The sequence below is a fragment of the Melanostigma gelatinosum genome (assembly GCF_949748355.1).
Source record: "Melanostigma gelatinosum genome assembly, chromosome: 9".
In the NCBI taxonomy this organism is placed as follows: Eukaryota; Metazoa; Chordata; class Actinopteri; order Perciformes; family Zoarcidae; genus Melanostigma; species Melanostigma gelatinosum.
This window is the reverse complement of record NC_136642.1, coordinates 2,855,156-2,880,108: the sequence shown is the minus strand read 5'-3', so window position 1 is coordinate 2,880,108 and position 24,953 is coordinate 2,855,156. Positions and strand designations below refer to the sequence as shown.

Here is a 24,953-nt window from a genome sequence, read left to right as displayed (position 1 = left end):
CCATATACTAAGTTGGGTGTGGGTAGCCATTTTTGTTCATTGTCATTTCGTCGTGGTTTTGGCTGGTCAAGTAGATATTTCAAGTGTGCATTTGGATGCTATTTGACAGGTAAGTTATGGCTTTTTGGGATGCATTTATGTACATATATAATTTGCCTCTCATTCACACACACACACACACACACACACACACACACACACACAGTTGTGTTTACGTCACTTCAGAGGACATCGCATTGGCTTACCTTTATTTCCTGGAGACTTAACCTAAACCACAACCATAACCGCATTGGGAACAATTCGTGGTTCATTGTCTTTCCTGCGGACAGTGACATGACACAGCTGTCATGAGTATTTTAGCCACGCCCTGTCTGAAGTTTATGTCTTCATATGAACACTCAGAAAACAAAATGGCTACAGTTCAGTCATTACTCCCGCCTCTGCTTGTCAAATGATCCTGCAGGCTCGGTACATAGAGTGCTGCAGGGACGAGTCCTAAAGCCAGAAATGAGTCAGCGTATTCACACTTCCACTTCTTCTCGAAGTCAACGGGTTTTTTTGATGGGTATTTGGTTAGATGACTGAAATAAGGTCTTTGATTAACAAACACTTCAGAGATCTTGACGATTTGTTCTACGATATGAAATCATCAGTGAAAACCCCAGTGGGAACCAGTGCGATGCTAACTTCTGGATTGACCTACAAAAATACGCCGCCTCTGCGGTATACTCTGTACAATTCCTATTGTGCTGTCTTGGTCTTCATAGGTTACCGCGAACACAATCGGACATGTGGAGCTTTTGGTCGCACTTAAAAAAAAGGTCAGAGAATCACCAAAAACAGGTTTCATCCTCTTTGGAGGTTTTGGTTATCGACATGGTAACTTTTGTTTAAGCCTTGATGGAATTCTGTCTCACCAGCTTTATGAAGTAACCTGTGACTTATATCTGTTTGTATTGTTATATATTACCTCACTTCATTACTGTGAATCAGAAATAACTGAAGCAAACCTACAGATTCATCGTGTTAAAACCATGAAATTGTTGTATATTGCCATTATCATCCTGCAGTCCTATGGTTTGTACCAGCAAGTGGTGCTAAACCTAATATAAGGGATCCATTACATATAACAACCACTTACCAATTTGCACCAATTAGCTTTAAGTGATTTGTGAGTAAATAGAGTCAGGAGTGATACGCTTAAGATGCCTTCAGCCTGATTGGGTTTTGGATAAAAGAGAAAAGTCTTAAATTCATTAGAAAGAAGAGCACCTTCATTTATCCACTTTATAATTGCCACCTGTGCTTGTTCACCCCTTTTCAATCATGATGTATAATCAGTCCATCCATTATTAACAGCTTACTGCGGATTACCAGGATCACTGGGGGGGGGGGGGGGGGGGGGGGGGTGTATTGTTTCCATTCAAGCTCATTTCTGTTTTTGTCCTTCGTAGTTTTTATTAACTTATTTAGTTATGTTAGTTTTGAGGTGAGTAACCGGCCTCAGCTTGGCTGCACAGGTGACACCATGTTTACAATATATCATTTAGCGCATTGCTGATGTAAAGAATCACGTAACAGCATCAGATAATAAGTGTTTTTCATGTTGGTCGGGAGGCGATTGTTTGAATTTGGATCACAGATGTTTTACCTTCAATCATTACAAACAACAAAAAAGATTGAATGATGATGATTGCTGCACTGGATGCAAACTACTGCATGAAGTCATCTTCTTGTAACCTCTGGGAAAGAGTACATCAGGTGATTTCACCATAAACCCATGAAAGCTTCCACCACAGACAGCCGATGGACGCATTACGCTGCTGAATGAGACGGAACGCTGCTGTCCTCATGATTTAGGAGGTGAAATCATCAGCTTGGAGTGCTGAAACACAGATTGAATCCCTTGCTTTTGCTGCCATCTAGTGGTGAAAATACCCCCCACCTCAGCACTACACTGACTCCATACAAAATGACATCACTGTTGAGTGAGGTCATAATGTGCAACAGACTTGAAATAAAGGTTTCATCACCATTTAGGAAGCGACTGATGTTAACCCAGTAAACAAGGGGAGTAGACAGAGAGGAAAACATCGAACTAATACTTATCGGGCACTCTGTCAATCATTTAAAGGAGACAGAAGACAGATTTCATGATGTGCTTTGTCTATTTTAGTTTTACAAAATATGCAAATCAACTGTATCTGTTTTTTTCCCTTTCTCAGATGACATTTAATAATGTTTTGAGAAGAAGTTGTTCAAGAAAATCATCATGTAACTTAGGATTGAACTGAAGACATTTGGATTCACAAGTAAACCGTTGATATAACTTGTTGTGAAACACATTCTCAGGAAGTGATCAGCGCTCGCCAGACAAATTGTAATACATCTCTCCAATTCATACCAAAACATTTCCCGTACATGAATCGTGTGTTCTGCCAAAAGGCTGTCTTGACCCAAACGAGGACATGAGAGCATGAATGAAGAGACCATGATGTGCTTTGTTTTTGGGTCAACGGACTGGTTTGATTGGTGGAAAGGATTAAGGGGGGTGAATCTTGACTGTAAAAGTGATCTGTGAAAAGTAATACTTTGGATTTGTTTCGATTTGCTGAACTCGTATGTTGGGCGTGTGCAAATTAAAAACACTTCCCGCTGGTTGCAACTTCAGTTCCCTGTCTCTTCTCGTCATTTTGCCACAACAAAGAAAGTTCAATTTTTGTCATGATGGTTGTTTGTCACAGTAGTTCTCTCTTGAGGACTCCAAGCGGTCGTCCTTGTTGGTTAAATATGTTGATAGGATGAAGGTTATTACGGGTACCACATCTCTCTGTGAAGCTTTTATAGCATGCATGATTGAGGAAGACTGTGTGACGTAATGAGTAAGTGTGAATGAGTCGTACTGAATTTGAATCCCTGTAGAGTTTGAGGGGTTTACATCCCTCACTGAACTCAAAGGTGTTGATTTAAGAAGCAACATTAAGAGACGATTAAAGCATTTAAAGTATGTTTATGAAAGGTAAATTGCCAACACCCCCCAGTGGGTGGTTTTTTACAGGTTTGGTTCGAGGACCCACCTGTGTGTGACAAATACTTTGCTCTGTGAATTGAGGAAATGCTAGAATGTCTCTCCATTTTTCAAAATAGCCTCATGTTTCTCCCAAATGTCTCGTGCACTCGGGTGAGGCTTTGGATGGTGAAATGTCCTGAAAATGGAAGCATCTGTGTAGTTGCTTCCAGTAACAGGCATTCACTGCTTAGAGTGGTTGAATTGATCAAATTTGAGTCAATTTACTTTCACAAATGCAAACGAATGCAGCAGAGACAAAGTGCTGATTCATTCCCAGTCAGGCTCTCGGACACTATTGACACATATTGACAGACATTACAGAAGCAGCTGAGGCGTTATCATTGTTGGCTGAGGGCTTGTGTGCAAAAAAAACATATTCCAGGGAATAAAATATTGTATCACAATGTCGTGTAATATGTAGTCATTCTGTAAATGCATAAGGATGTGTTATTGCTGATGTTAATATTTCAGTAGATTTAGAAAATAAGACATTCATCAAAAAACTGGAATAAAAACTGATGTGATCTTCAGTATGAGCGGATGTATAATAGAAAAAGGGAATGAAAAACAAGATGAGTGACATGATTTCAATCTGCGGAAATCATCTTCTGACCGTCAGCAACAGGTGTGATGCATAATCCTACATGCCTGTAATCATAAACCTTTTATTTTTTTTGCAATCCCATCTTTCATTCCTGCGTCCCTGCTGCTGAAAAGGCTACACTCCCCCCCCCCCCCCCCCCCCCCCCCCCCCACCATCTCTGCTGTTTGGTTCCGAGGTGGAGCCTGATACCCCGACTTCTCCAAACTGAACTGCCGGGCGAAGGAGGCGGACAAGAAAGGACTTGGACCAGCAGTCGGTGGCACAGATCTGGGACGCAGCAGATCGGGAAAGGGACCAAAACAAGAAGGCGACTGAAGGAAGAAGAAGGATTTTGTGGAGCGCTTCGTACGGTTTACTTATATTTCCTTCACAAACAGGTTACACGCGGAGGCGCTTCAAGAAAGATGAATTATTTCATCCTGCTGTCGCTTTTTGCAACGACTATCGCCGGAAAGTCACCTCGGCTGAAATTTGTTTTGCACGGTAGGGAGCTGTATTTTTACCTTTTATTTTACCATTTGACCGTCTTTTATTGTTTTCTTTATGTCACCAAGCATGTTTTATTGATGTGTACGGTGGGCAATGGACCAATGAATGGGTGAATGGATGGACGGATGAGTAATACAGTGAGAGTTTCGAGGTGATGAAGTCAGATATTTTCCAGTTCCCCTCCTAACCTATGTTGTTTTGTCCTTTGCGAAAGATGCACAGACAGCACCAATGAAGCCATATTGACGGGGTTACCTCTGGATGAATGTCCTAAAACGCCGCCCTCCCCCCACTGACCGAGTAGTAAATTACGCACTCCAGCATTCAGGCCACGCACACATGTTCACCGGCGATAACAGGATGAACATCTGTACAAATTAATTCGGCTGCTAATGAACACAATATGTTACTGTTACCGGGGTGTTTTCTTTGCCAGCTCGGTCTTTTGTTTCCTTTCTATTTCCAGTTTGCATTGTGTGCACATTCGCACACAGGCACGTTTGAATGATTTGGATGTGATTTGTGCAACTTGTGGCTTCTCTGTTCGTCTTTTTGACAACTTGTATGTTTATCTCCGCGCACTGCATGATCACTGCGTGCTCGTCTTCGCGTGCCCCCCGCCACAAAGCATCGTTACTGTGAAATATGACTCTTTGGAGGTTGACACACTGGAGCTCCTTCGTCCTTGCGGAGCTGCAATGCGGGACACGGCAGCTGCTTCACACTGCAGCAGAGGAGCCCAGCTCCGCGGGAGAGATGGTTGTAAATATAAATATATGATGCACGTTTACACATATACAGACATGGGGGAGGAGGAGGGGGGGGGGGGGGGCGTCTTCATGGAGTAGAACGGAAAATTCCATGCCGATTCCTAGTTATCGATTCCACTCACGCCTTGTTTCACCTCACGCACTCCTCTAATGTATTCAGCAATCAGCAGAGACGGGGGCTGTGTGTCTCAAGTTATCTGTATCTCCATCTCTCCCCTCCCCGCTGATAAGCACAGTACAAAACGCACAAGATGACGCCCCGAACGTGCAAGTCATATCAATCAATCTCGTTGTTATGCAATTCCAGGTTGAGCTTGAATGTCTGTCATTAGTGCATACAGGCGCGTACACACGCACACAGATAGAACACTGTCAGAAAAAAATCCATCAAATGCGCAGTTTGAGCCTGAAGTGCAAAAGCTTAACAACAAGACGCTGGAGCTGTTCCAGAGCTGCGGTTTCAGCACCGCGGACAGCGCCGGTGTCCTCAGACGGAAGAGGGTCCCCGCTTTGCATGTTTGTGACAGATGGGGACATTTGTACCATCAAGGGACCTTTTCAGGGCTAAAACCTGGTTTTAAGATTCAGGTTAAAATTGGGTTTAGTTTATGGTATGCTGTGATTGCTGAATATATAGTAGGGGCTGGGGGATGCATTACATTGCATTCATTTGGCAGAGACTTTTGCCTGGAGCTATTACAATAAGTGCATTAAACCTCAGTAGGAACAAGACGTCATCAGAAATCCTAAGTGCATTCCTCCCAAACAAACAACTAAGGGCATACTAGTCCAATAAATTACACCCTCATGGCAGTTGCAATTTTCAGGGCTTTTTAAACAGAGTCTGGTCTACCTTTATTTATACGAATTGGATATTACACCTCTCAGTATGATTCAATGCAATTCAGCATCAACATAAACAACAGCCTCCAAAATGACCATTAAGTTGAATCAACACCTAAAACAGTCAACACAAAGGGATCCTGACTGTACAACCTCAATAGATATTGGCTGTATTGCAAGTGTTGTATTACACTTGTTTTAGACAGGTGTACTGGAAACAGAGTGTAGGCTGACATACTGTAAACAATGGAAAACATTGCTTATTCACACATCAGGTGGACCAACAGCACCATTAGCACTCATTTGGAGGCATGTTTTTGTCTGCCTGATTCATTTACTTTACTGCCTTTTAGCTCTGTTTGGTTTCTCAGCAAAAGTGTCTCTTGAGCAGCTAAATGCTCCTCCATGTTCACCAGCTAGTCCCCAACCTTTGTCTGTGTGCTGTTTGGTGCTGAGCAGGTTGCATGAAGTATGAGAGCGTTTTTCCCTGTAATCTGCTGACGGTGAGACACGACCAAACCAGTAAAGTTGTCGGCCCGGAAACCAAAACAATGGGCTGAAAGATGCTAAAAAGCTCAGAGGAACTGCAGAGTTGAGTGATAATACTCTGTGGGTTCATTGAGAATGGTCGTCAAAGTTGGGATATTTCCTTCTCAAAGGGTCGATACGATCATCGTGAATAAGGTGAGAGGAAACGAAAGTCCGTCTTACTTCACTGTGCGTTATATGCACACACCTTCTTATGAATATGTCTGCTTAGGAGCGACACGAATATCAAAAGACAGAGAGAAGCAGAGCAGGACAAACACAAGGAGATAATCTAAATCTGAGACATAAAAGGGAAGAAAGAGGAGAGACATGGAGACCTATGTATGCAAAGGTAGAGACAGAGAGGGTGAGTGAAGGACTGAAAGGGAGACAACAGCTGATCTCACGACCGCTTTGACATCTACGGCTGCATCCTGAACGGCTGCCAAAGTTCAGGCATCGTTTGTGTCGACCTTCTCTCTCGCTACACCTCGAAACACTTGAAGCCTGAACGATCTTCTTGTTAGGTTCATAATGGAGGACCTTGGGGTCCATCTAAACAACATCTTTGCAGTGAAATATTCCATGTAAGTTCAATAGCAGCCATTATATGATGCCAGAACAGAAAGAACTTCAGAAGCTTTGAGATCAAAACCCCTTTGACTTTGCCTCTGCTGGTTTTATTCAACATCTAGAATGCTTTATTCATGCCGTAAACGTGGAAGCTATTCCCAAAACTAACATCTGCGCTTTACTCTTTTTTAATTAGGACATTTCTTAGTGCAATTAGGAATTCGTTTCTGTAAAAGTGACTCACAAATTTGAATATGTTTTAACTTCATTCAAGGATCCCGTGCTCCTCTGAGGGGAAGGGAGCTCTACAACCCGTGAGTTTGATGAAGCCCTCTTTTGAAAAACAAGCTAAAAAAACAAGGCTGTTTTTCTTGTTTCCTGAAACGCTGACCTTTTTAAAAATTCAAGGTGTTTACCCAACAGCAATGATTAAATGTCCAAGGAAAGAAGGAAAGGGAACATGCTCACAAATAGGGAGTGCAAGTGAGACGCTAGGAGTTCAAATTGCATCCAGAATGTGAAATTTCCAACATGTTCTTCCTGGGAGTGAGAACACGTTGACGTTACAGTATGTGTGAACCTTTTGACGCGGTGTTAAGGAAGACATGGAATATGGACTGAACCTTCTGTCCCAGCTGTGTTCTTCTGTTTCTTTCAAGAAATGGGACCGCTTCTCTGATGGTCAAACACTTTCTTTATTCAGGGTTAGATGGAGGAGGAGCTTAACCTCGGTGGTACAATGAGAGTTTGTTTGTGTGTCACATTTAATGTTGCTTACCTTCATCTTGGTTTGTGCCTTGAGGCCTAACATGAATGTTAATGTATTTTTCTTCCTCCTCAAAACATGTTCAAAGCTTTCTTTTTGGAATATTTCACTCAGTGATCTACTGCCACCTGTAGATCAGCGTAATAGTGTCAAGTCATTGGCAGGAATGTTCATCACATCACTCATGTGCATACTGTATGTGTGTGTCCTAAGTGTGCACAAGAACTAATTAAATGGGGACCCACTCATGACCCACTCAAAACATTGCTCCCTTGTGCTGGTAGTCATCAACAACACCACAAGAGTATCTTCAGCAGGTTGCTGTGCTAGCTTCTTCTTTCACCCCAAACACGACTGAGCATGTATTTAAGTTTTGCACAAGTCCTCCAGCAGCCGAGCAAACACAATTTAGCAGTTTCCATACAACTAAACTGCACTCTCAGTTACAAAACATATGTTCTCCAGGATTACAGTTGCTGTTTTAAACAGTTTGAAATATGTAAATTGTAAATTGAAACAAAAACAAAACAAAAAAACGCAACTCATGCAAAAAACATCATGGCTTGGCTTGAAATGACGATGAAACAGAAGCACTTTGTTAGGTTCAGGCAACAACAGTACTTGGTTCACATGTGATGCAAACAGCAGTCGCTCTGTGTCTGTTGTCCGACCCACCACCTCCCCACCACCTCCCCATGTGGAATCCTGCAGAATGATATGAAAGTTAATTGTGATCGGTCAAAAGAAAGCTGAACGCACGACAAAATACGTTTTCATACGTCGAAAGGTAATTCACGATGCAGTTTGTTTGTGTGAATGAATCTCAGGAGACGGGGCTGCATGCAGAGCGTCCCTCTCCAGACCGTCACAGAGTGACATCACCATGTATGTTCTTATCTAAGCCGTCCTCGTGCATTCTCTACTTCCTCGTGAAGTACAAGAAACATCAATTCGATTCGAGGGGCCACCGCGGGGCCACTGTTTCCATAGAAACTTGGTTGGTTGGCTAGCAACCCGTACCAGCGATCACCGCCGCTTCATCCCGGCTTCACTGTCTTCTTGTGTTTCAGGGATGAGAAGAAAATCACGACAAATACAATGTAACAATAACTGTGACCGTGTAATCACCTCTTGTCATTATTAGTGTCTCTATTTACATTGAGACACAGACAGAAAAATGCATCATTAATTGTGGATTACATGTTGATCTCATGATGTGTTTTTGCTGAAGATGAAAGGGGAAAATGAAAGCTTGTTTTCTGGCGCTCAGATTCTTCACCGTATCATTTGTAGAACTGTTCTGTTCTATATGGTCAGAAGCTCGAACAGGTAGCCGGTTGGTTTGCTTCAAAGCTTTTAAGCTCTTCAGGCTGGAATTGACTGAAATGTCTCTCTGCAGAACAAATGGAGGAACGTAGTTCTGGAGCAGAGACGGAATGAAAGGAGAAGGCAGGCAGGCCTATTATTGAAACTTTGATGTTTTATAAATCCATCTGTGAATATTAGCATTCATTATCAGACATGACAGATCTTTTTGAAGAACTGTTCGATATCTTCACGATGACTTTTAGTACATATTCTGCATCTGACCAACATCTTTCTGAATAGTAGCCGTGATTTCATCTATTTTCAAAAGCTAACCCAGTGGCAGTGTGAGTCTGATTGGATGGATGAATCAGAAATGCCATATTGTACTGCTGAGTCTTCTGGAGGTGTCCCGAGAGTGAGTCAACCAAGCGTCTCTGATGGCATTTGCCCACAGGATCACTGTAGTGATATTCATGCTCCCACCACATGCCCTTTTCCTCTAACACCCAAGCCAGGTGTCTGTAAAGGCTCCGTGTTTAATCTAAAACCACAAAGGGCAGCAGCGTCGGGTTGTTGTTCAATCATCAAACCAGTTCACGTCCAGGAGCAGTCGAGCAGGCTCTTTTATATCGACGGTAGATCACATGTAGATTCAAATCCTGAGGTTTGGCTCTTTGCCACCAGGGCTTCTAGACTTTGATTAAATCTGGATCACCACTTTAAATAACTTCCCAACATCTAAATTTTGCTATTATGCATTGACATGTTATGACTGCTTTTGACCTGTACTTTATGCTTCTGTTTTTATTGCAGCACCGTGTCGTTGTTGTTTATTTGCTTCAGCTGTTGATTGGACTGATTTCCTGTCATTTAACAAAGTGCATTTTTAACTGGATTGGGAAAATGTCGATATGAATTGACATAGTAGTAGTAATAGTTAGTAACAGCAGAAGTAGTGTGATGTTATTGAAATCCAAAATGGTTGCTGTTGTTGTTTTTTGTCTGAGTTCATTGATATTAATCACACTTCATTACCACAGGGCACATTTTCATTGCACAAACAAAAACATTTGAACGATTAAAACAACAACATCCTCAAGCAAAGCCCTCGGCTGCCAGCTCATCTCTCTGACATACATTGTTGTGATCCACAGAGGCCTCCAGGTTCCACTTCAACAAACCTGAGAACTACATCAGCATGTACCACCAGGAAGGGAGCGACACGCTGTACGTGGGCGGCCAGGCCATGATCTATGTGGTGACGTTCACCAACAGAGGGGTCCGCGACCTGGAGGTATGCTGCACTTTCAGCTGTGTTTGCTGTCTGGTGCGCAGACGGGGATTCACTCTCTCAGCTCCAGACAGTCTTTTGTAACGGGCAACCACTCTGCTGCCAAGTAGAGAGGTCACAACACCAGCTGAAATACGAACCACTGTCTTTGAGTCAGTCCACTTTTAAAACCACTTTGGCAGCAAAGCAATGTTTGGAAGTGCTGTTCGTACATTCAACTTAAAGCCTTTCCACACGGGGGGCTTTTTGTTAGTCATTTCATACAGAACATACATATTATGCAGCAAAAAAGCAATTTTACTTGCTGTGATTTTTCTGAGCATTCACACAGCTAACAAAGGAAATAACCAATCATATTCAATTTGTACACAACATTGTACAACAACAACGGGAGGCTCCGTAGTCCGAACCAAGACGCAAACTTTATTACTCGTTTAAATCTTGACAAGGCAGCACAGACCAGATCTACTCCTTCTTTTCATTACATTCACAATAAAAGCCCTGGACATATGCAGTGCATAATTGTTTATCAGAAGGAACTAAAATTAAAATTTTGCTGAAAGAAAATAGCAAACCTTAAAAGTAGTTTAGGCTTCACAACAGCTTTCCAAATTCAGTTCGAATAGTTTTGATGCAAAATGTCTGCAGGTGAGAAGTCCAGATTGTTGTGTTGTTCAAGTCACGCCCGTGGAGTGCAATAAGCAGCAGGGACCTGAAGGTTGAACCTCCTCACAGGACTGTGTGGGCGTGTACAGCGTGCGCTTGATTGACATCCCCAGAGGTAAACAGAATCGTTACAGCGTGTAAACAAAACAGAACTTTCTGCATCTCCGTTTGTGTACCGAGTAAACAAATGTGTGAATTTGTGAGGCGTGGGTAGGTGTGCTTTTGAACTTTGCGAGGGTTATTAAAAAACACTGTTTGCCAGTCTCTGCTGGACAACGGCAAAATATAGTCGGCCTCCTGCTGTGAACAGGGACACGGGGAGCCAGAGAGGGCAGAGCCAGAGACGAGGCGGCCGGCCTGCCGCTGACCCACTTCAGCAGCTGAGGGCAGAGGGAGTGAGATCAGAAGAAAACAGCATTCACTAAACGAATTACGTCCAAATATAGGTTGAAGATTACACAGTGTGTCAGCACTGACCAGCCTGACAAATGAAGAGACTGTAAGCTCCGTGTTTCATCCACATATGACGATGCTCTAATGGGAACGATTGCTGGCTCAGTGTTTAATATTATAGGGTCACTCAACTCAGTTATGTACTTTGCAATGGAGAAACAAGGCTGGATTGACTGAGGTGCACATCACTTTTCAGCAGTTTACTCTGAAGGATAAGTTCAGTCCGCCTCATTCATGGCCGTTCTTTATGGCGATTTTGAAAAGAAATGTGAATGCATCTGAGAAATGCCAAGTACACGAGGCAGGTTGTACACAGGGTATACAACAAGGACATAAAGGACACATTGAATGCGATAATAAATGATTGAATGCAGTGAACATCACATCGAGGTGTCCGCTAAGAAAGTCTGTTTTCTGTGAGGATTGTGTATCATCAGCTACGGCGAGGTCGTGCTTTTTCTTGCTGAAACAGGGCAGTGTGAAAGAAGTTGGCACAAACTAAACAGCCCTTCCTCCCACAGATCCCAGTGGCATCCGACCAGACTGCAATTGATACCTGCAAGGCAAAGGCTGCACCCCTCGAGGTAGGAACTCATCCTCACCGTCAGCACCCGCGTCACATCTACAAGGCCCTCTCCTCCCCCATTAGTGTACTATCATCGATGTCATCATGTTTCCCATCACCCTCTTCGTGATCATTTGCGGTTGCACCACTGTGAGGTTGGTGCTGCCATGCTCGAGTTCTAATTCAGTTACTCAGGTTCATGTTTTTTCTAGGACCTAAGAGACCAAATAATTCAAATAAAAACAGTTAAGGCGGATAAAAATGAATGCATAAGTAATGGTAATGTATATAGATGGGATAAAGTGACAGGAGAGAACTTCACCTCAAAACAAACACAGATGAGTGAGCTGCCAATAATTGCTTCTGCATAATTCCATGAGATTCCATGGAGAGACTGAGCGAACGCCGACAGATTAATACATTCGACCTGACATGAATCCAACGGCGTGAGGAAGCGTCAACTTAATGTGAAACGCTCCGAGGCTCCGGAATAATCTTCAGCAGAAGGAAACATTGCTGCTCGTCAAAGAAAATAAAGAAATTCATTTTACCATTTTACATCAATTCATAATTTCCACATTCATTTAGACATTCAGTCATTTTCAATCACTAAAACTGATTTCCCATTCAATTTCTCACATGCAGGCTCATTAGAACATACAATTTTTTTTCTGACAAGCCAATCAGAGCAGACTGGGCGTTTCCAGGAGGAGGTCTTAAAGAGGCCGCCGCTAACACGAAGCGTTCAGACAGAGGGTGAATACAGCTATAAAAACTGACAGTATGAGTAACAAATGGGTTCTTTGAAGATTAAAGCATGTAAACCTGTTCTAGTAGAAACCCAAATTACAAGTATGAACCTGAAAATTAGCACAATATGTCCCCTTTAAGGGCAAATTAAAGTTTCAGCATCTGTATAGCCACGAGGGTCATGTCCACAAGGGATCATGTCCAAATAATGTCCAGAACCACGTGTATGTGTCCACTGTCCACATGTGTGTTGGAGTATATCAGGGGCAAGTCCACAGGGAAAAGACCAGGGTGTAGCTGGGAGGTCAATAATGCAGGTCAAGGATGTTATAATGTATCAGAATCAGATCCTTTATAACAGATAATCAGTGTGTATTCTTGCCAGATTTGCTCCCGGCTTCCAGACGCGTGTTGGCGCTTCTGCCTCCTGTGAATCTGGCTCGGCGGTTAACATTAATCACCGTGACTTGTCTTGAGAAATGATTATTTGAATTTCAATAGACTTACTGTGCTGAGAACAGAAAAGAAGTGACACCTTGCACTAGAGCGCTGTTGTTCTGCTCGGTGCTGTGAAAGTTGCCAATTATGTTCATATCTGATTTGCTGCAGCTGCGTCAGACCTCGAAGCCCTTCAGTCTCCCGCCCAGCAATCTCTGCCTGGATTGTAAACTTGATTCAGGTTCGACAATGGAGTGATAGTCCTATTTCAAAACGCATGATGTGTTTTCTGCGAAGGCAGCATGTCAACTGGAGTCTACTGCGGCGACCGTGAGCATGTTATCACCACCAGGACAAGAGCACTTTTGCATTTCAATTCGCTAAGAATTCTACCAGTTTCAATATTTCCAACCATATCTGGTGTCAGCTGAAATCCATCAAAGTTGGGAGTTTAAATAAAGTACAAGTGTTACTTCAGTTATGGCACAAAGCAAAGAGGGCACTGTCTTCATGCGGAAACAGAGCCAACGCTTCCAGACAGTCTGGCAGCGGCAGGTGGTGGAAAACGAGATGAGCGACGCAGTAAATCTTATCCCAATGAAGACAATGGCTCTGGGAAGGGGAATGAAGGACGGACAGCAACATCCTTCAGTGATAGACAGCCACACTGGAAAATATAACCCCTGGATTGCGATAGATTAACAGTAATTCAGTGGACAGACTGTATTCTCAAGTCCACCTCAGTTTGTCCAGAGCACACACGCCTCCTTGACGCCTCCCTTTAGATGTTTTCTACTGGTAAGAGTCCTGGGGGAAGACTAACAACACGATGGAGAGAATATTTGTCTTGTCTGGATGGACTGAAATGGGGAGAGAGGGATGTGACATGCAACAAAGGTCCCAAGGCTGGAAGTGAACGCAGGACGTTGGGGTAAGGTGGCATTCAGTGTAACCCCTCGGCTATGAAGGTGCCTTGGCTCTAGATGATCTTTGTCAAGTCTGAGAGAAGTAGTCAAGTTCACTTCAGTCCAAAAACACTGGACTTTGGATGCTTTTATTAAAGCAAAGCTGTTTGCCAGTGTGGTCTCAACCTGATAGCCGGAGAAGAACGCAGATACCGGCAAAACCCCAAAATACCTTCAATGACAAAGCGTCCATGCCAACGTTTTTAACTACATCGTGGTTTTACTACTAATATCCAGCAACACGAGCAATCGGTGCGCCAGTGCAAGGCCCTGCAGTGCTAAGGCAACAAAACGACTCAGTTAGGTTGAGGAAAGGTTTGGGTTACACATGTACGAAGTCAACATTGACCTCTGGTTGACATGGGACACGAACATCGGCCTCCTTGGTGAAAGTCCCATCCACGCTGACTCCCTGCCTATGGAGATCTTTTTGCTCTTTACACTATGTCGCCATGATTACGTGGATAAAATACTAATTATAGCGCATACGTTTCCGTAGGTATAGCTACACTACGTAAAGGACACGCTACTTCCTGCACTGGCACCGAATGTTGGCTTTGGACATAAATCGTGAGGTGCGGAATGATAAAATATGGATGTAATTCTCAGGGGCATTAGGTTGGTATTCAAGCCAAGCAGTGCAGTAAAACAATATGGCGCATCACAAGAATGTGAGACCACCTTCAGCCTGATCCAACCTGACGCTACTGAAGAAGACATTGGTTTGAGGTTGACATCAGCTGCTACGTCTACAACCTCAGTCCTAGATTTTAGTGTGGGCCTCTTGAAATCACTTCACAAACTTACCCAAACTCAAAGTATTTCTCTCAAGAACATAAGCACACAATGTAGAAAATGTGCACACTCACACACAGATTACCCAGCCCACCCACACTCCTACACATCCACCTACACACACTTACACATGCTTGGCCCTGCTTTTTGGACTTAGTGATGTACTTCCTCCATCTCCACTTTTTACTTGTTTTCATCAGAATTAGTTATTTGATTGCTTTCTTGAAAAAAAACACGAAAACATACGTGACCCAACATGAGCACCACCTAAAATCTGAATTTACCCCTGAAGGTTGTACTCAGTATTCATTTCCATCCACCATCCTGTAATGCCTTTGAGATAGAAGTCCATTTTCTGTACTTAATGAATAAGTGATGCATGTGGAGCATAGCGGCGCTGTACTGCAGGGCTAAGCCCCCTGTGTGCTGGCTGCCAAAAATGTTCAGAGCATGGATCACCTCCAATATTTCTTGAATCTCTCTCTCTCTCTCACTGAGAAATCCTCTTTCTGCTCTCGTAATCTGTTTGATGTTTGATGTTGTAGACTCGTTCTTTGTTTCTCTATCTCTCTACTCCACCTTCCTCTCTTCCTCTGTTTGTTTTTCTCAGTCCCTTGGTCTTATCTTGTCTTCTCTCTCCCTTTTGTTCTGCCGAATCACTTTTTCACACATCCTCCACTGTCTCCAATCTCTTTTGCCTCTCTGTATAGTTAATCCCTCTCCCAATCTGTATTTTTCTCCCCTTCCCCTCTTGCTTCTGCCTCATTTTCTGCCTTTGTCCCCCTCCGTCGCTGCCTCCTTCTCTCACAGCTGGAGTGTGATAATTTCATCACCGTCATTCAGAAAGTCAACGACACAATAATAGTATGTGGAACCAATGCTGGAAGCCCCAGGTGCTGGATGCTGGTAAGAGTTTCTTCAGACACATTTCTTGAAATGCTTTACTCTATATTATTACTCTTCAAGTCTAAATAGTCTCAAGATCAATTGTAATTCGCATTTATTGATTTGCTCACTTATTTCTTTGTGCTGGTGAGATGAAGGCCGGGAGTTGTTTATTGCCACCGAGGATGTTTTCAGTGATGAATAAGTGCCCCCATGGTTAAGTTAACATGTTCTAAACATGTTCTGATAACGCTGAGTGTCGGGTCTTGGGATAATAAAGTGTAAGATGTTTACTGCATAATGATGCATGCTGGGAATAAACACGGTTTAAAAGGTCAGACTTGCCCCAGGCTCAAAGGTCTCCTCTCTCTCCCGCCAGGTAAATGACACGGTGCTGATTGACGTTCAGGGCAACGGGCAGATTGGGCCCTTCTCTGACATCTCACCACCTTACCCGTCCCAGAAGTCCATCAGCTTGCCTGCAGGTGACAAACGCAGAAAATAAATGACACGTCTGCCAGCAGGAGTTCATGATTCACTCTGTGACGCAGAAGAATATCATCTTACAAACACGTGATTATAGATTCTTCATGGTTTAGCATCAACAAAGGAAGACAGCGAGCTATAGTTGGTTTGGTACCTCACCAAGTAAAAACCAAAGCACACCGAATGACTCTTTACCCATATCGGTACTTTGCCATTATTCCACTCTGTAAGAGTGGGTGTGACCATAAAAAAAAAGGTGTCACTTTTTCAAATATCTTATTTTGGAACAAAGCCGTCTTCGGCTCTTTGTATTAACTTTGCTCATTTCAGTCGGGAGCAGCAAAGCGACACTTGTGAGTCTCGGGCTCGGCAGCGATCCGTCTCTTATTCTCGCTCTCTATTCATAACGTGCACATGAGTAGATGCTTTCATCTGAAGTACCTCACACTCGTTCAAAGAGCCAATCCTCTACAAGATCGGTGTGTTAGTAGATTTTATAAAATCATGTCGTACTTGGCTGACACATATGTATTTTACCTTTAACAAGATCTAATGTGTTGCCTTATTATAGTGTGCCGTGCTAATCGGTCAATATCTGCAATGAGAAACATCATTCTGCTAGTTTTCTTTCTCCTGTGTTAAGATTAAATGTTGAGGTGGGTTTTCAATTCGTATACGTCACAATATTCTCCAAAGAATTAAACTCCGGACAATAATTTATCATTTTTAAATCTACGTGAGTAGCTTTTTAATACGTTTTCAACAAAAGGAGCCTCATTTAATAGAAAGCTACCGAGCTGCTCTGCGCCGATGCACTTAGCTGCAATACCACTTGCAGTCACTAGAGGTTTGGGGGCGGTTGAGAATAGTGAGTGAGGAGTCAGCAGGCAATCAATGGCAGAATAAAAGAGGCAATAAAAAGGTGTTTTGAGAAAGTGTGATTCACCGCAACAACGAGGTCCTTGATCATGCAGCCATAACTGGCCACCCAAAATATTACGCTTCTGGCAGAGACAGTTTAAGTCTGATGGCCTCTAAAGTCTGTGAACAAATATGCTTTCACTTTTTGGAAGTGCCTTCCAGCTTTGAAAAAGCATTTGAAATGTGAAAAGCATACTTAACAAAGTGTAACTTTCCATTTATATGGGCATAATTATGACACAGGTAGACACTAATATATGCTGGTTTATACAACAAACCAGCATATATTCCCACTCTAACATCTGCCTGCACATTTTACCTGCTGTCGGTAAATCCGGTTGCTAAGTTTATGTCTCAATCTCTAGTTTCAAGTCTTCTTAACTACAGCAGGATGTTCATTTAGTAAATGATGCTCCATTTAGAGTCAAATAGACCATAAAGCAGGGGATGCTTTAGGGCGGGGCTACACGGTGATTGACAGATCACTACCACAGCGTCCGATCTGGCTATGCTCCGCGCGTCCATCTTACAACGTTAACCCTTTCATAGTGCGTTTTTATTTCATGAAAATGATTTGTCCCATTTTGGTCACCTAAAAATGTCTTCTTCAGCATTCGGTAGTACTTAGCTCTCCCTCTCTTGTGTTGCAATAAAACAAGATGGCGACAGCCGGAAACCAAGATAGGGGCAGCTAAAATGCAGAACTCGAGGATTCAAAATCGATGTCCACAAACCAATGGGTGGTGTCACAGTTGTGTTTTGCAAATCCAACTGAATTGAATGAAACGAAAAGCAATTGTTAGGGGTGCAATTCACCAATTACACAAGGTAGAAATGTAGTGCCTTGCACATCTCCATGGGGAAAAATAACTCCTGATTGTGTGATATCGAGCAGTGCCGAGCCACATTATCTCAACAGAGATGTTTCTAAATGAAAAACGATCTTCCGATGTACACAGCGCACGATGAGGGACGGACAACATGTAATCGAGATGGATTGTTTGTGGAGACGCTGAGAGATTAGTGAGAGGTTAGTTGGCGCTGCAGGACGGCGCTCTTCCAAAATGGGGATCGATTTTTTGAGGCAACGAGCCGACCCTGTGCTTTAGTCGAGCAGCATTTTAATAACGATCAGTCCTAATGAAGATGCTGCTGCTGCTGCTGCTGCCGCCGTTTCAAACGCTCCCCTTCTGCATTGCTATGGAGACAGCGCTCTAAGTGGGGTTAGAAGAACATGGTGATTGGTGGCTGCTTATCAGTGCAGTCAGCTATTCCGCCTTGATGTCTTCTTTGCTCTTGCTCTGCCTCTCCTCCCCTGTTGTTTAATTCTGCCTTCGTCCTCCTGGGCCTCCTTTTTCTGCCTTTACTCTTCCCTCTCCGTGCTTAATGCCTTCTCTCTGTATCTTCCTCTCCTCCAGCTTCAGTCAATCCCCCCCCTGTGCCACTCCAATCTCCCTGCCTCCCTGTCTAACCTTTGTACCCTTTTCTTTTTTTACCCTCCCTTCTCTCCGTCTTTCTTCCTCGCCGTCTCAGACGGGAGCCTGTACTCCGCCATGTCGTCGGTGGCAGGTCACGCCGGCTCGATCCGCCGTACGTTTGGCTCCCAGAAACTCCTGAAGACAGAGAACATTTGGCTGCTGAGTGAGTAGGAGGAAGGGAGTCACGCGGAAACCGTGGCGGTCTAGATTCATGAATATGGAGATGGTGGGCGGTACTCTCTGTAAATCACCCACTATCATTCCATGGGGAGAAACAACATGGATTAGTATTCACTGTCACCGTGTTTGTGGTTTGCGTCACAATATATACGGCACAAAAATGCGATACAGAAACTGAAAGCAGCCTGTTGATTATCACACAGAGACACTTCACCCCCAATTCGAAAATACATCTTTTTCCACCAACCTGCAGTGCTATTTATCAATATAAAATATTTTGCTGTGAGTTGTCTAGTTTAGGAGAAATTCGCCGTAAAGATGGCGGCTTTCTTTCCAATATAGAGAGACTAGATGGCACTGCAGAAAAATACATTTTGAAAGACTCAAAATCAGTGTCTCTCTCCAGAAATCATGACCTGGTTGCTTCACAATTCACAAACCTTGTTGTGAGCAGTTTGACGTCTAAATTATTTTCTTTCTACACCCATCAACTGTATCACAGCACAAAAGGAAGCATGCATACACGATATTGCTAGCTCACTTAGCACCACTGAGCTAGCTCACTTAGCACCACTGAGCTAGCTCACTTAGCACCACTGAGCTAGCTCACTTAGCACCACTGAGCTAGCTCACTTAGCACCACTGAGCTAGCTCACTTAGCACCACTGAGCTAGCTCACTTAGCACCACTGAGCTAGCTAACGTTCCTGCTCAGTAGGGGAGGATACCATTCATGTTTAAATAACCCTACAAGTAAGATGCAAAATACACATTTTGGATTTTTTGGGGTGAACTGTCCCGGCATGAAAAGTTGACGTAATCATGAAATAAGACACTCGAAGAAGAAACGCAGTGAAGATATCTCAACGGACATGTTTAAATTTCATCACCAGATCCACAGTTTGCGGGTGCAGCCATAATCCCGTCTACGATAAAGTACAAGGAGGAGATCTACTTCTTCTTCAGTGAGTTCAACAAGACAGCCAGAGTGGACGAGGAGCCTTACAAGGCCCGCATCGGCCGAATCTGCACGGTAAAAATCACACTTTCACGCCCGTGTTTTGGGAGATGTGCACAAATCCAGGTCCACACACAAAATCTTGTTCTACCTTTGCTGCTTCTCCATTACATATATCTGAATTGTGAGCACGCAATCAAAGAGTGCTTTGCCCTTTACAGATCGTTTCATTTGGTTAATTGGTAGAGACGAGCAGATTTGGTGTAAATACTGTTTCAAAAGAAAACCACTGGTTTGAGTGAATTGCAAAGAACTCAAGGAGAGAACGCTTCAGAATACGAACAAATCCCAAATGTGCTGAGTGAGCATGCAACATGACGCAAGGTGGTGTAGTGCTACGATCATTTAGTTTATCTTCTACTGTCCACTTTACATTTTCTCAACATGTTTCTGGTTTTATACCCCGAGCAGTGAATCTGCACAGAATGCAAAACGGTTGGATTTCTAAGACTTCTGTACAATACAGAGCAGCTGCTGCTGCATTGCTCTGGGTGGAAACATTGCAAGCATGTTGCTGCATTTATTAACTGTTCTCCAATCAGTGATGTCAAAGCAGCTGGTTTCCAATCAGCCGTCAAATACGAAACACCTGCTGCCCTGTGTGACGACTTACCATCTGAGTCAATCTAGAAAATGAATCCACACATACATAAAAGATGAAACAAAATGCCAATATTTTGTCAAACACTAAACATATACATCCTTAGTTAGCTTTAGCTTCAGTTTTAGGAGGTTGGATTTTGGACCAATCAGTGTATTGAACGATCATAAACATAAAACATCAACATCTTTCCTCCTAAAATGTATTTCTATGGACCCTTTTACTGCCGACGGCATCAAAATATGCTCACGCATGTTGGCAACAGAGGTGGCATTTTGCCCCAAAAATGTAGACGCGTTATCGAGCAACAATGTCGTAGCTCAACATTGTTTGCCAACTGTAAAAGGGTCTATGAGGGGGGGAAGGGACTCTAGGTATCCTGGATAAAGTGGCAATGTCACAACTTGACAGGAGACACAAAGTGAAACCGGATAGTGAAACCTGTTGTGTTGTTTCCAGGTGGATGAAGGGGGCATCAAAGCCCTGCTGGCGGACTCATGGACCACCTTCATGAAGGCCCGGGTGATGTGCGGCGCGGGAAACACTCAGCAGCAGTACAACAACATGAAGCAGGCGGTGGTGCTGACCGCGCAGGACAAGAGGGCCGGGGTCCTATACGGCCTGTTCTCCAACGCATGGTGAGCTGGAGCACAGAACAGAGAACAGCATTGTGGGTAGGTTACCCGAAGACAAAGATGAACATGCTGTTTACAAGATGAATGGCCATGCCGAAGACCCCCATGCACGTTCTGAATAAGTACCGTCCGTAGAAGCATGATTCATAACATGAATACAATAACATAATGCAACACAAGATGTATAATTGAAGTATTAAGGAATTCAAAGGAGTAACGTCCCGTAGTGCCAGTGTACAGTATATAAGGAGAGCAAACATAACCTCAATATTGACTTAATAGTCAGATGTAATATCTTACTTGTATACAGAAATCTTCCAGAACATTCTTCAATAGAATGACAAGAAACTGATGTATAAAACGAAGCTACACAATATCACAGTAACTGACACTCATCCACCCACACAGCAGTATACAGCACATACCAGCAGCACCTACCGACACACAAAATACACACAAAATACACACAAAATACACACCCACACCGGCGTATCACACGTCTTAATCAGAAAATTCGGAATGAAGCCTAATTCAGAATATCCAAAGAGAATATGATGTTTTACTCTCAAGTGTCCACTGCCCTAAAGCGAGCCGTGGATTATTGACATGTTCTATTCTAGAGGACTGAGTTGTCTGTGAATGTCTAGCTGTGCTCTCCTGCGTGTTCCTCACAACCACTCGTCTGGCTTTTGTGGTTCGCGTAATTACTCTTCGCTCTGCCTTTGTTCAGGGGCAAAACAGTGGTCTGTGCCTACTCCATCGAAGACATTGACCAGGCTTTCTCCACATCCAAACTGAAGGGTTACAGCAGTACATTCATCGGCAGTCGCCCTGGGATGGTAAGAGAACATGACCAGATTTCTCCTTCTTTTCTTTTTGACACACTGAGAAAAAACACATGCAATTACATGAGTCAGCCATTCATTTCTGGTGAAAAGATTGAAGTGCTATTTTTGAAAGGCACGAGTTGACAAAAGAGAAGCAATCTGGAACTCTTTGTTCAAGGGCAGATTGTGTGTTCAAGTGCCCAGCCTGGTCTGAAACGATGACATCACTTCTCTCCTCAGTGTGTTGTCCGAAAAAACTCAACGTCCGGAGGTCACAACGACATCAAAAACCTTGGGGTGATCAGATACCACCCGGAAATCGAGGACGTGATCCGGCCCGTCGGCGTGGCGCCGCTCGACCTGCCCACGGACGACCAAATCACCCACGCTGTGGCGGACATCGTCCTGGCGGTCAACGACGAGCACTACAGTGTGCTGTACCTCGGAACAGGTGTGTGTGTGTGTGTGTGTGTGTGTGTGTGTGTGTGTGTGTGTGTGTGTGTGTAACTTTGTCATTCTGCTCTTTGGTGCTGAGCATGTAACGTCCAGTTGGTTTATCAAAGCTGAAAACAGCTGCTGCTGGTAATGGGTCTGAAAGAAAAGATGTCGCGAAAACATCCTGACACCGTTTTGTGTTCATTATCTCATGTGACCGGACCTGCTTGGTTTCTGGTGGTCAGTTTTTCTGGCAATAAGAATAATGAATAGATTTTCTTTTAAATTTTTTAAGAACTTGGACAGCAACATTTGCTCTCATATCAGGACGAGTGAGTCCAACTGTACAGCGAGGTACACTGTGGGAGAGCAAAATGAAAAACAAGAATACTAAATAACAACATAGACATTTAATTAATGCAAAAAACAATAAAACGTAGAGCTGAAAGGTATGTTTGAGTTCTTATTTTAATTTGAATAGAATAAAAAATGACGCAAAGTCAAAATGTATTGTGTGGAGAATCCATTCAAACGCTTCCTCGCCTTCACACGACTCTTTTCTCTTTGATCAGAGCAGCAATGCTGAGCCGCTGCTGTTGCCGATAGCAGTTGCTCACAAAATTGCATTGTGCCTCGGGGAGATTACCATGGCAACCATCACAAGTTATACGCTCATGCGTGCGTCAATGTCTCACCGAGCTGAAGTTCACCCAAAAAGATGAGCAAGTGTCATCTTCCTCAGCACACTTTTCTCCTGCAGTGGACGTGTGCCACACACACACACAAAAACCAACAACGTAGTGTGAAAGAAGTGAGATTGGCCTCTCGCTGTCACGTCACTAACTGAGTCAGAAACAAGGAGGAGAGGATGGAGGGCCGTGAGCAGCCGAGGGTCTCTGCGGTGGCCTGAACAGAAACCAGAGCAGAGTGAGTCTCACAGGGTCTGACGCCAGAGGACCAGGGTGTATGGGGTGAATCTAGCCTGCTCAGAGTCACAGTGTTTCATATTCGACGAACCTAGTCGAGTGTATTCTAAATATTCGTGCAGTGGCCGATCGCAGCCATCAGGAACGGGCCTCTTGCTCGGCTCCCGGTCCCGGACGAGCTGCATTGGAAACAAAAAGAGCTGTAAAGCTCCGCTGCCGACAAAGTTCTCAGGTACACAGAGCTGTGAAGCGCCGCACCCTGCTGCTCCACAGAGCGCTGTGCGCTTCTTTATCCAGCGTTTATTAATATTAAACGTGTTACATGTCTAAATTGCCACGCGTTCGACAGAGCACTCCATGGGGTCCTCGGCTAAACACCCACCGAGTGTGAAGTAGATCGAGTGAAGGACACACAGACAGACTGATATATATATATATATATATATATATGAAACTGATGATGATGATATATATATATATATATATCCTTTTTCTCCCTTTTTGGAGGGACAGAGTACAATGTTATAGTTTACAATTCAATTCAGTTCCATTTCATTTGTATAGCCCAACATCAAAAATGCCAAATTTGCCTCGGAGGGCTTTACAATCTGTACAACATACGACGTCCTCTGTCCGTGGGCCCTCGTATCGGGAGAGGAAAAAAGTCCGTGAACAATGGAAAAAAGGAAGAAACCTCAGAGAGAGATTATGTGGAGGGATCCCTCTCAGGGTGGAAGTGCAATGGATGTCATGTGTAAATTCTTACGAAGCACGATGTATTCCTTTTTTTCTCCTGTTCAACATTGCATCACGGTCAGGCCACCAACGATTAATCTTCACAGGGTTGTGAAAATGTCACGCTCATCAGTCTGCACAATGAATTCCAAACATGCCCATGTGTCTGTACAGCCATGGAGAGAAGCTCCCTCCTCGAAATAATCCAATCTTTGGTGAGTGGGGCAGACAGACACACAGACACACACACAGACAGACACACAGACAGACAGACAGACACACACACAGACAGACACACAGACAGCTCTTCCTGATGGATGGTTGCATTGGAGCAGCTTAAACCAGGTTTAGTCTTCCCTGGCGATGGAAATTCCAATGAATATCCTTCACGAAGTCGAGCTCAGAGACACAAACATGTGAGTGAGGTAGCCTCGCGGCAAACGTCGAGTTCAAACACTAAACATCTTTGAAGGGGATGAGGTCACCCTCAGCGAGGCTCCCTCGTTGCAGACAGAGATCTATGAAGTGCACTTTAAATGAACTGTGGTGCATGTTTCCTGTTGGGTCCGGTTCAGTTGGTCTGGTGAGAACACTGTGATTCAATGTCTCTCTGATGCAGACTTAACAACCACATCGAGACCACCTTATAGCTGCTAAAGGAACTTTCATTTGGTGTTGATTCCGGCGGCCCCTGTGCACTAAAGTGGTAGTGTGTCCGAGCACCAGAGTCTGAGCTGAAGGAGTTTCTGGTGAACCTGCATGTAGAATCTAAACGAGGTGAGTTGGACCTCGTTTAAACGAACAGGTAGTCTCATTCAGATCAATCTCTTCTCAAGGGAGACCTGTGCAGAGTGAGAGTAAACATGCACGGTATCAGTGCAGACAAACACGCAGAAAGTCTCTAAATTCCTATCGGTGCCGCTACAGATTCGGCTGATCAAAGCGAACACTCG

The 24,953-nt window shown here is 43.7% G+C and overlaps 1 protein-coding gene across 1 annotated transcript in view; it reads left to right on the top strand.

Moving 5' to 3' along the window:
- Positions 1–3,933: 3,933 nt before the first annotated feature.
- The window catches only part of LOC306781668 (semaphorin-7A), a 33,396-nt gene continuing 12,376 nt past the window's right edge, over positions 3,934–24,953 (top strand). Inside the window, exons 1-10 of the mRNA XM_079274614.1 lie at positions 3,934–4,157; positions 10,106–10,245; positions 11,883–11,945; positions 15,685–15,780; positions 16,139–16,244; positions 18,700–18,807; positions 19,717–19,856; positions 20,902–21,080; positions 21,808–21,916; positions 22,145–22,355. Coding sequence (XP_079130740.1) covers positions 4,079–4,157; positions 10,106–10,245; positions 11,883–11,945; positions 15,685–15,780; positions 16,139–16,244; positions 18,700–18,807; positions 19,717–19,856; positions 20,902–21,080; positions 21,808–21,916; positions 22,145–22,355 — 1,231 coding nt within the window. The 5' untranslated portion in view covers positions 3,934–4,078. The remainder of the gene's footprint in view (positions 4,158–10,105; positions 10,246–11,882; positions 11,946–15,684; positions 15,781–16,138; positions 16,245–18,699; positions 18,808–19,716; positions 19,857–20,901; positions 21,081–21,807; positions 21,917–22,144; positions 22,356–24,953) is intronic.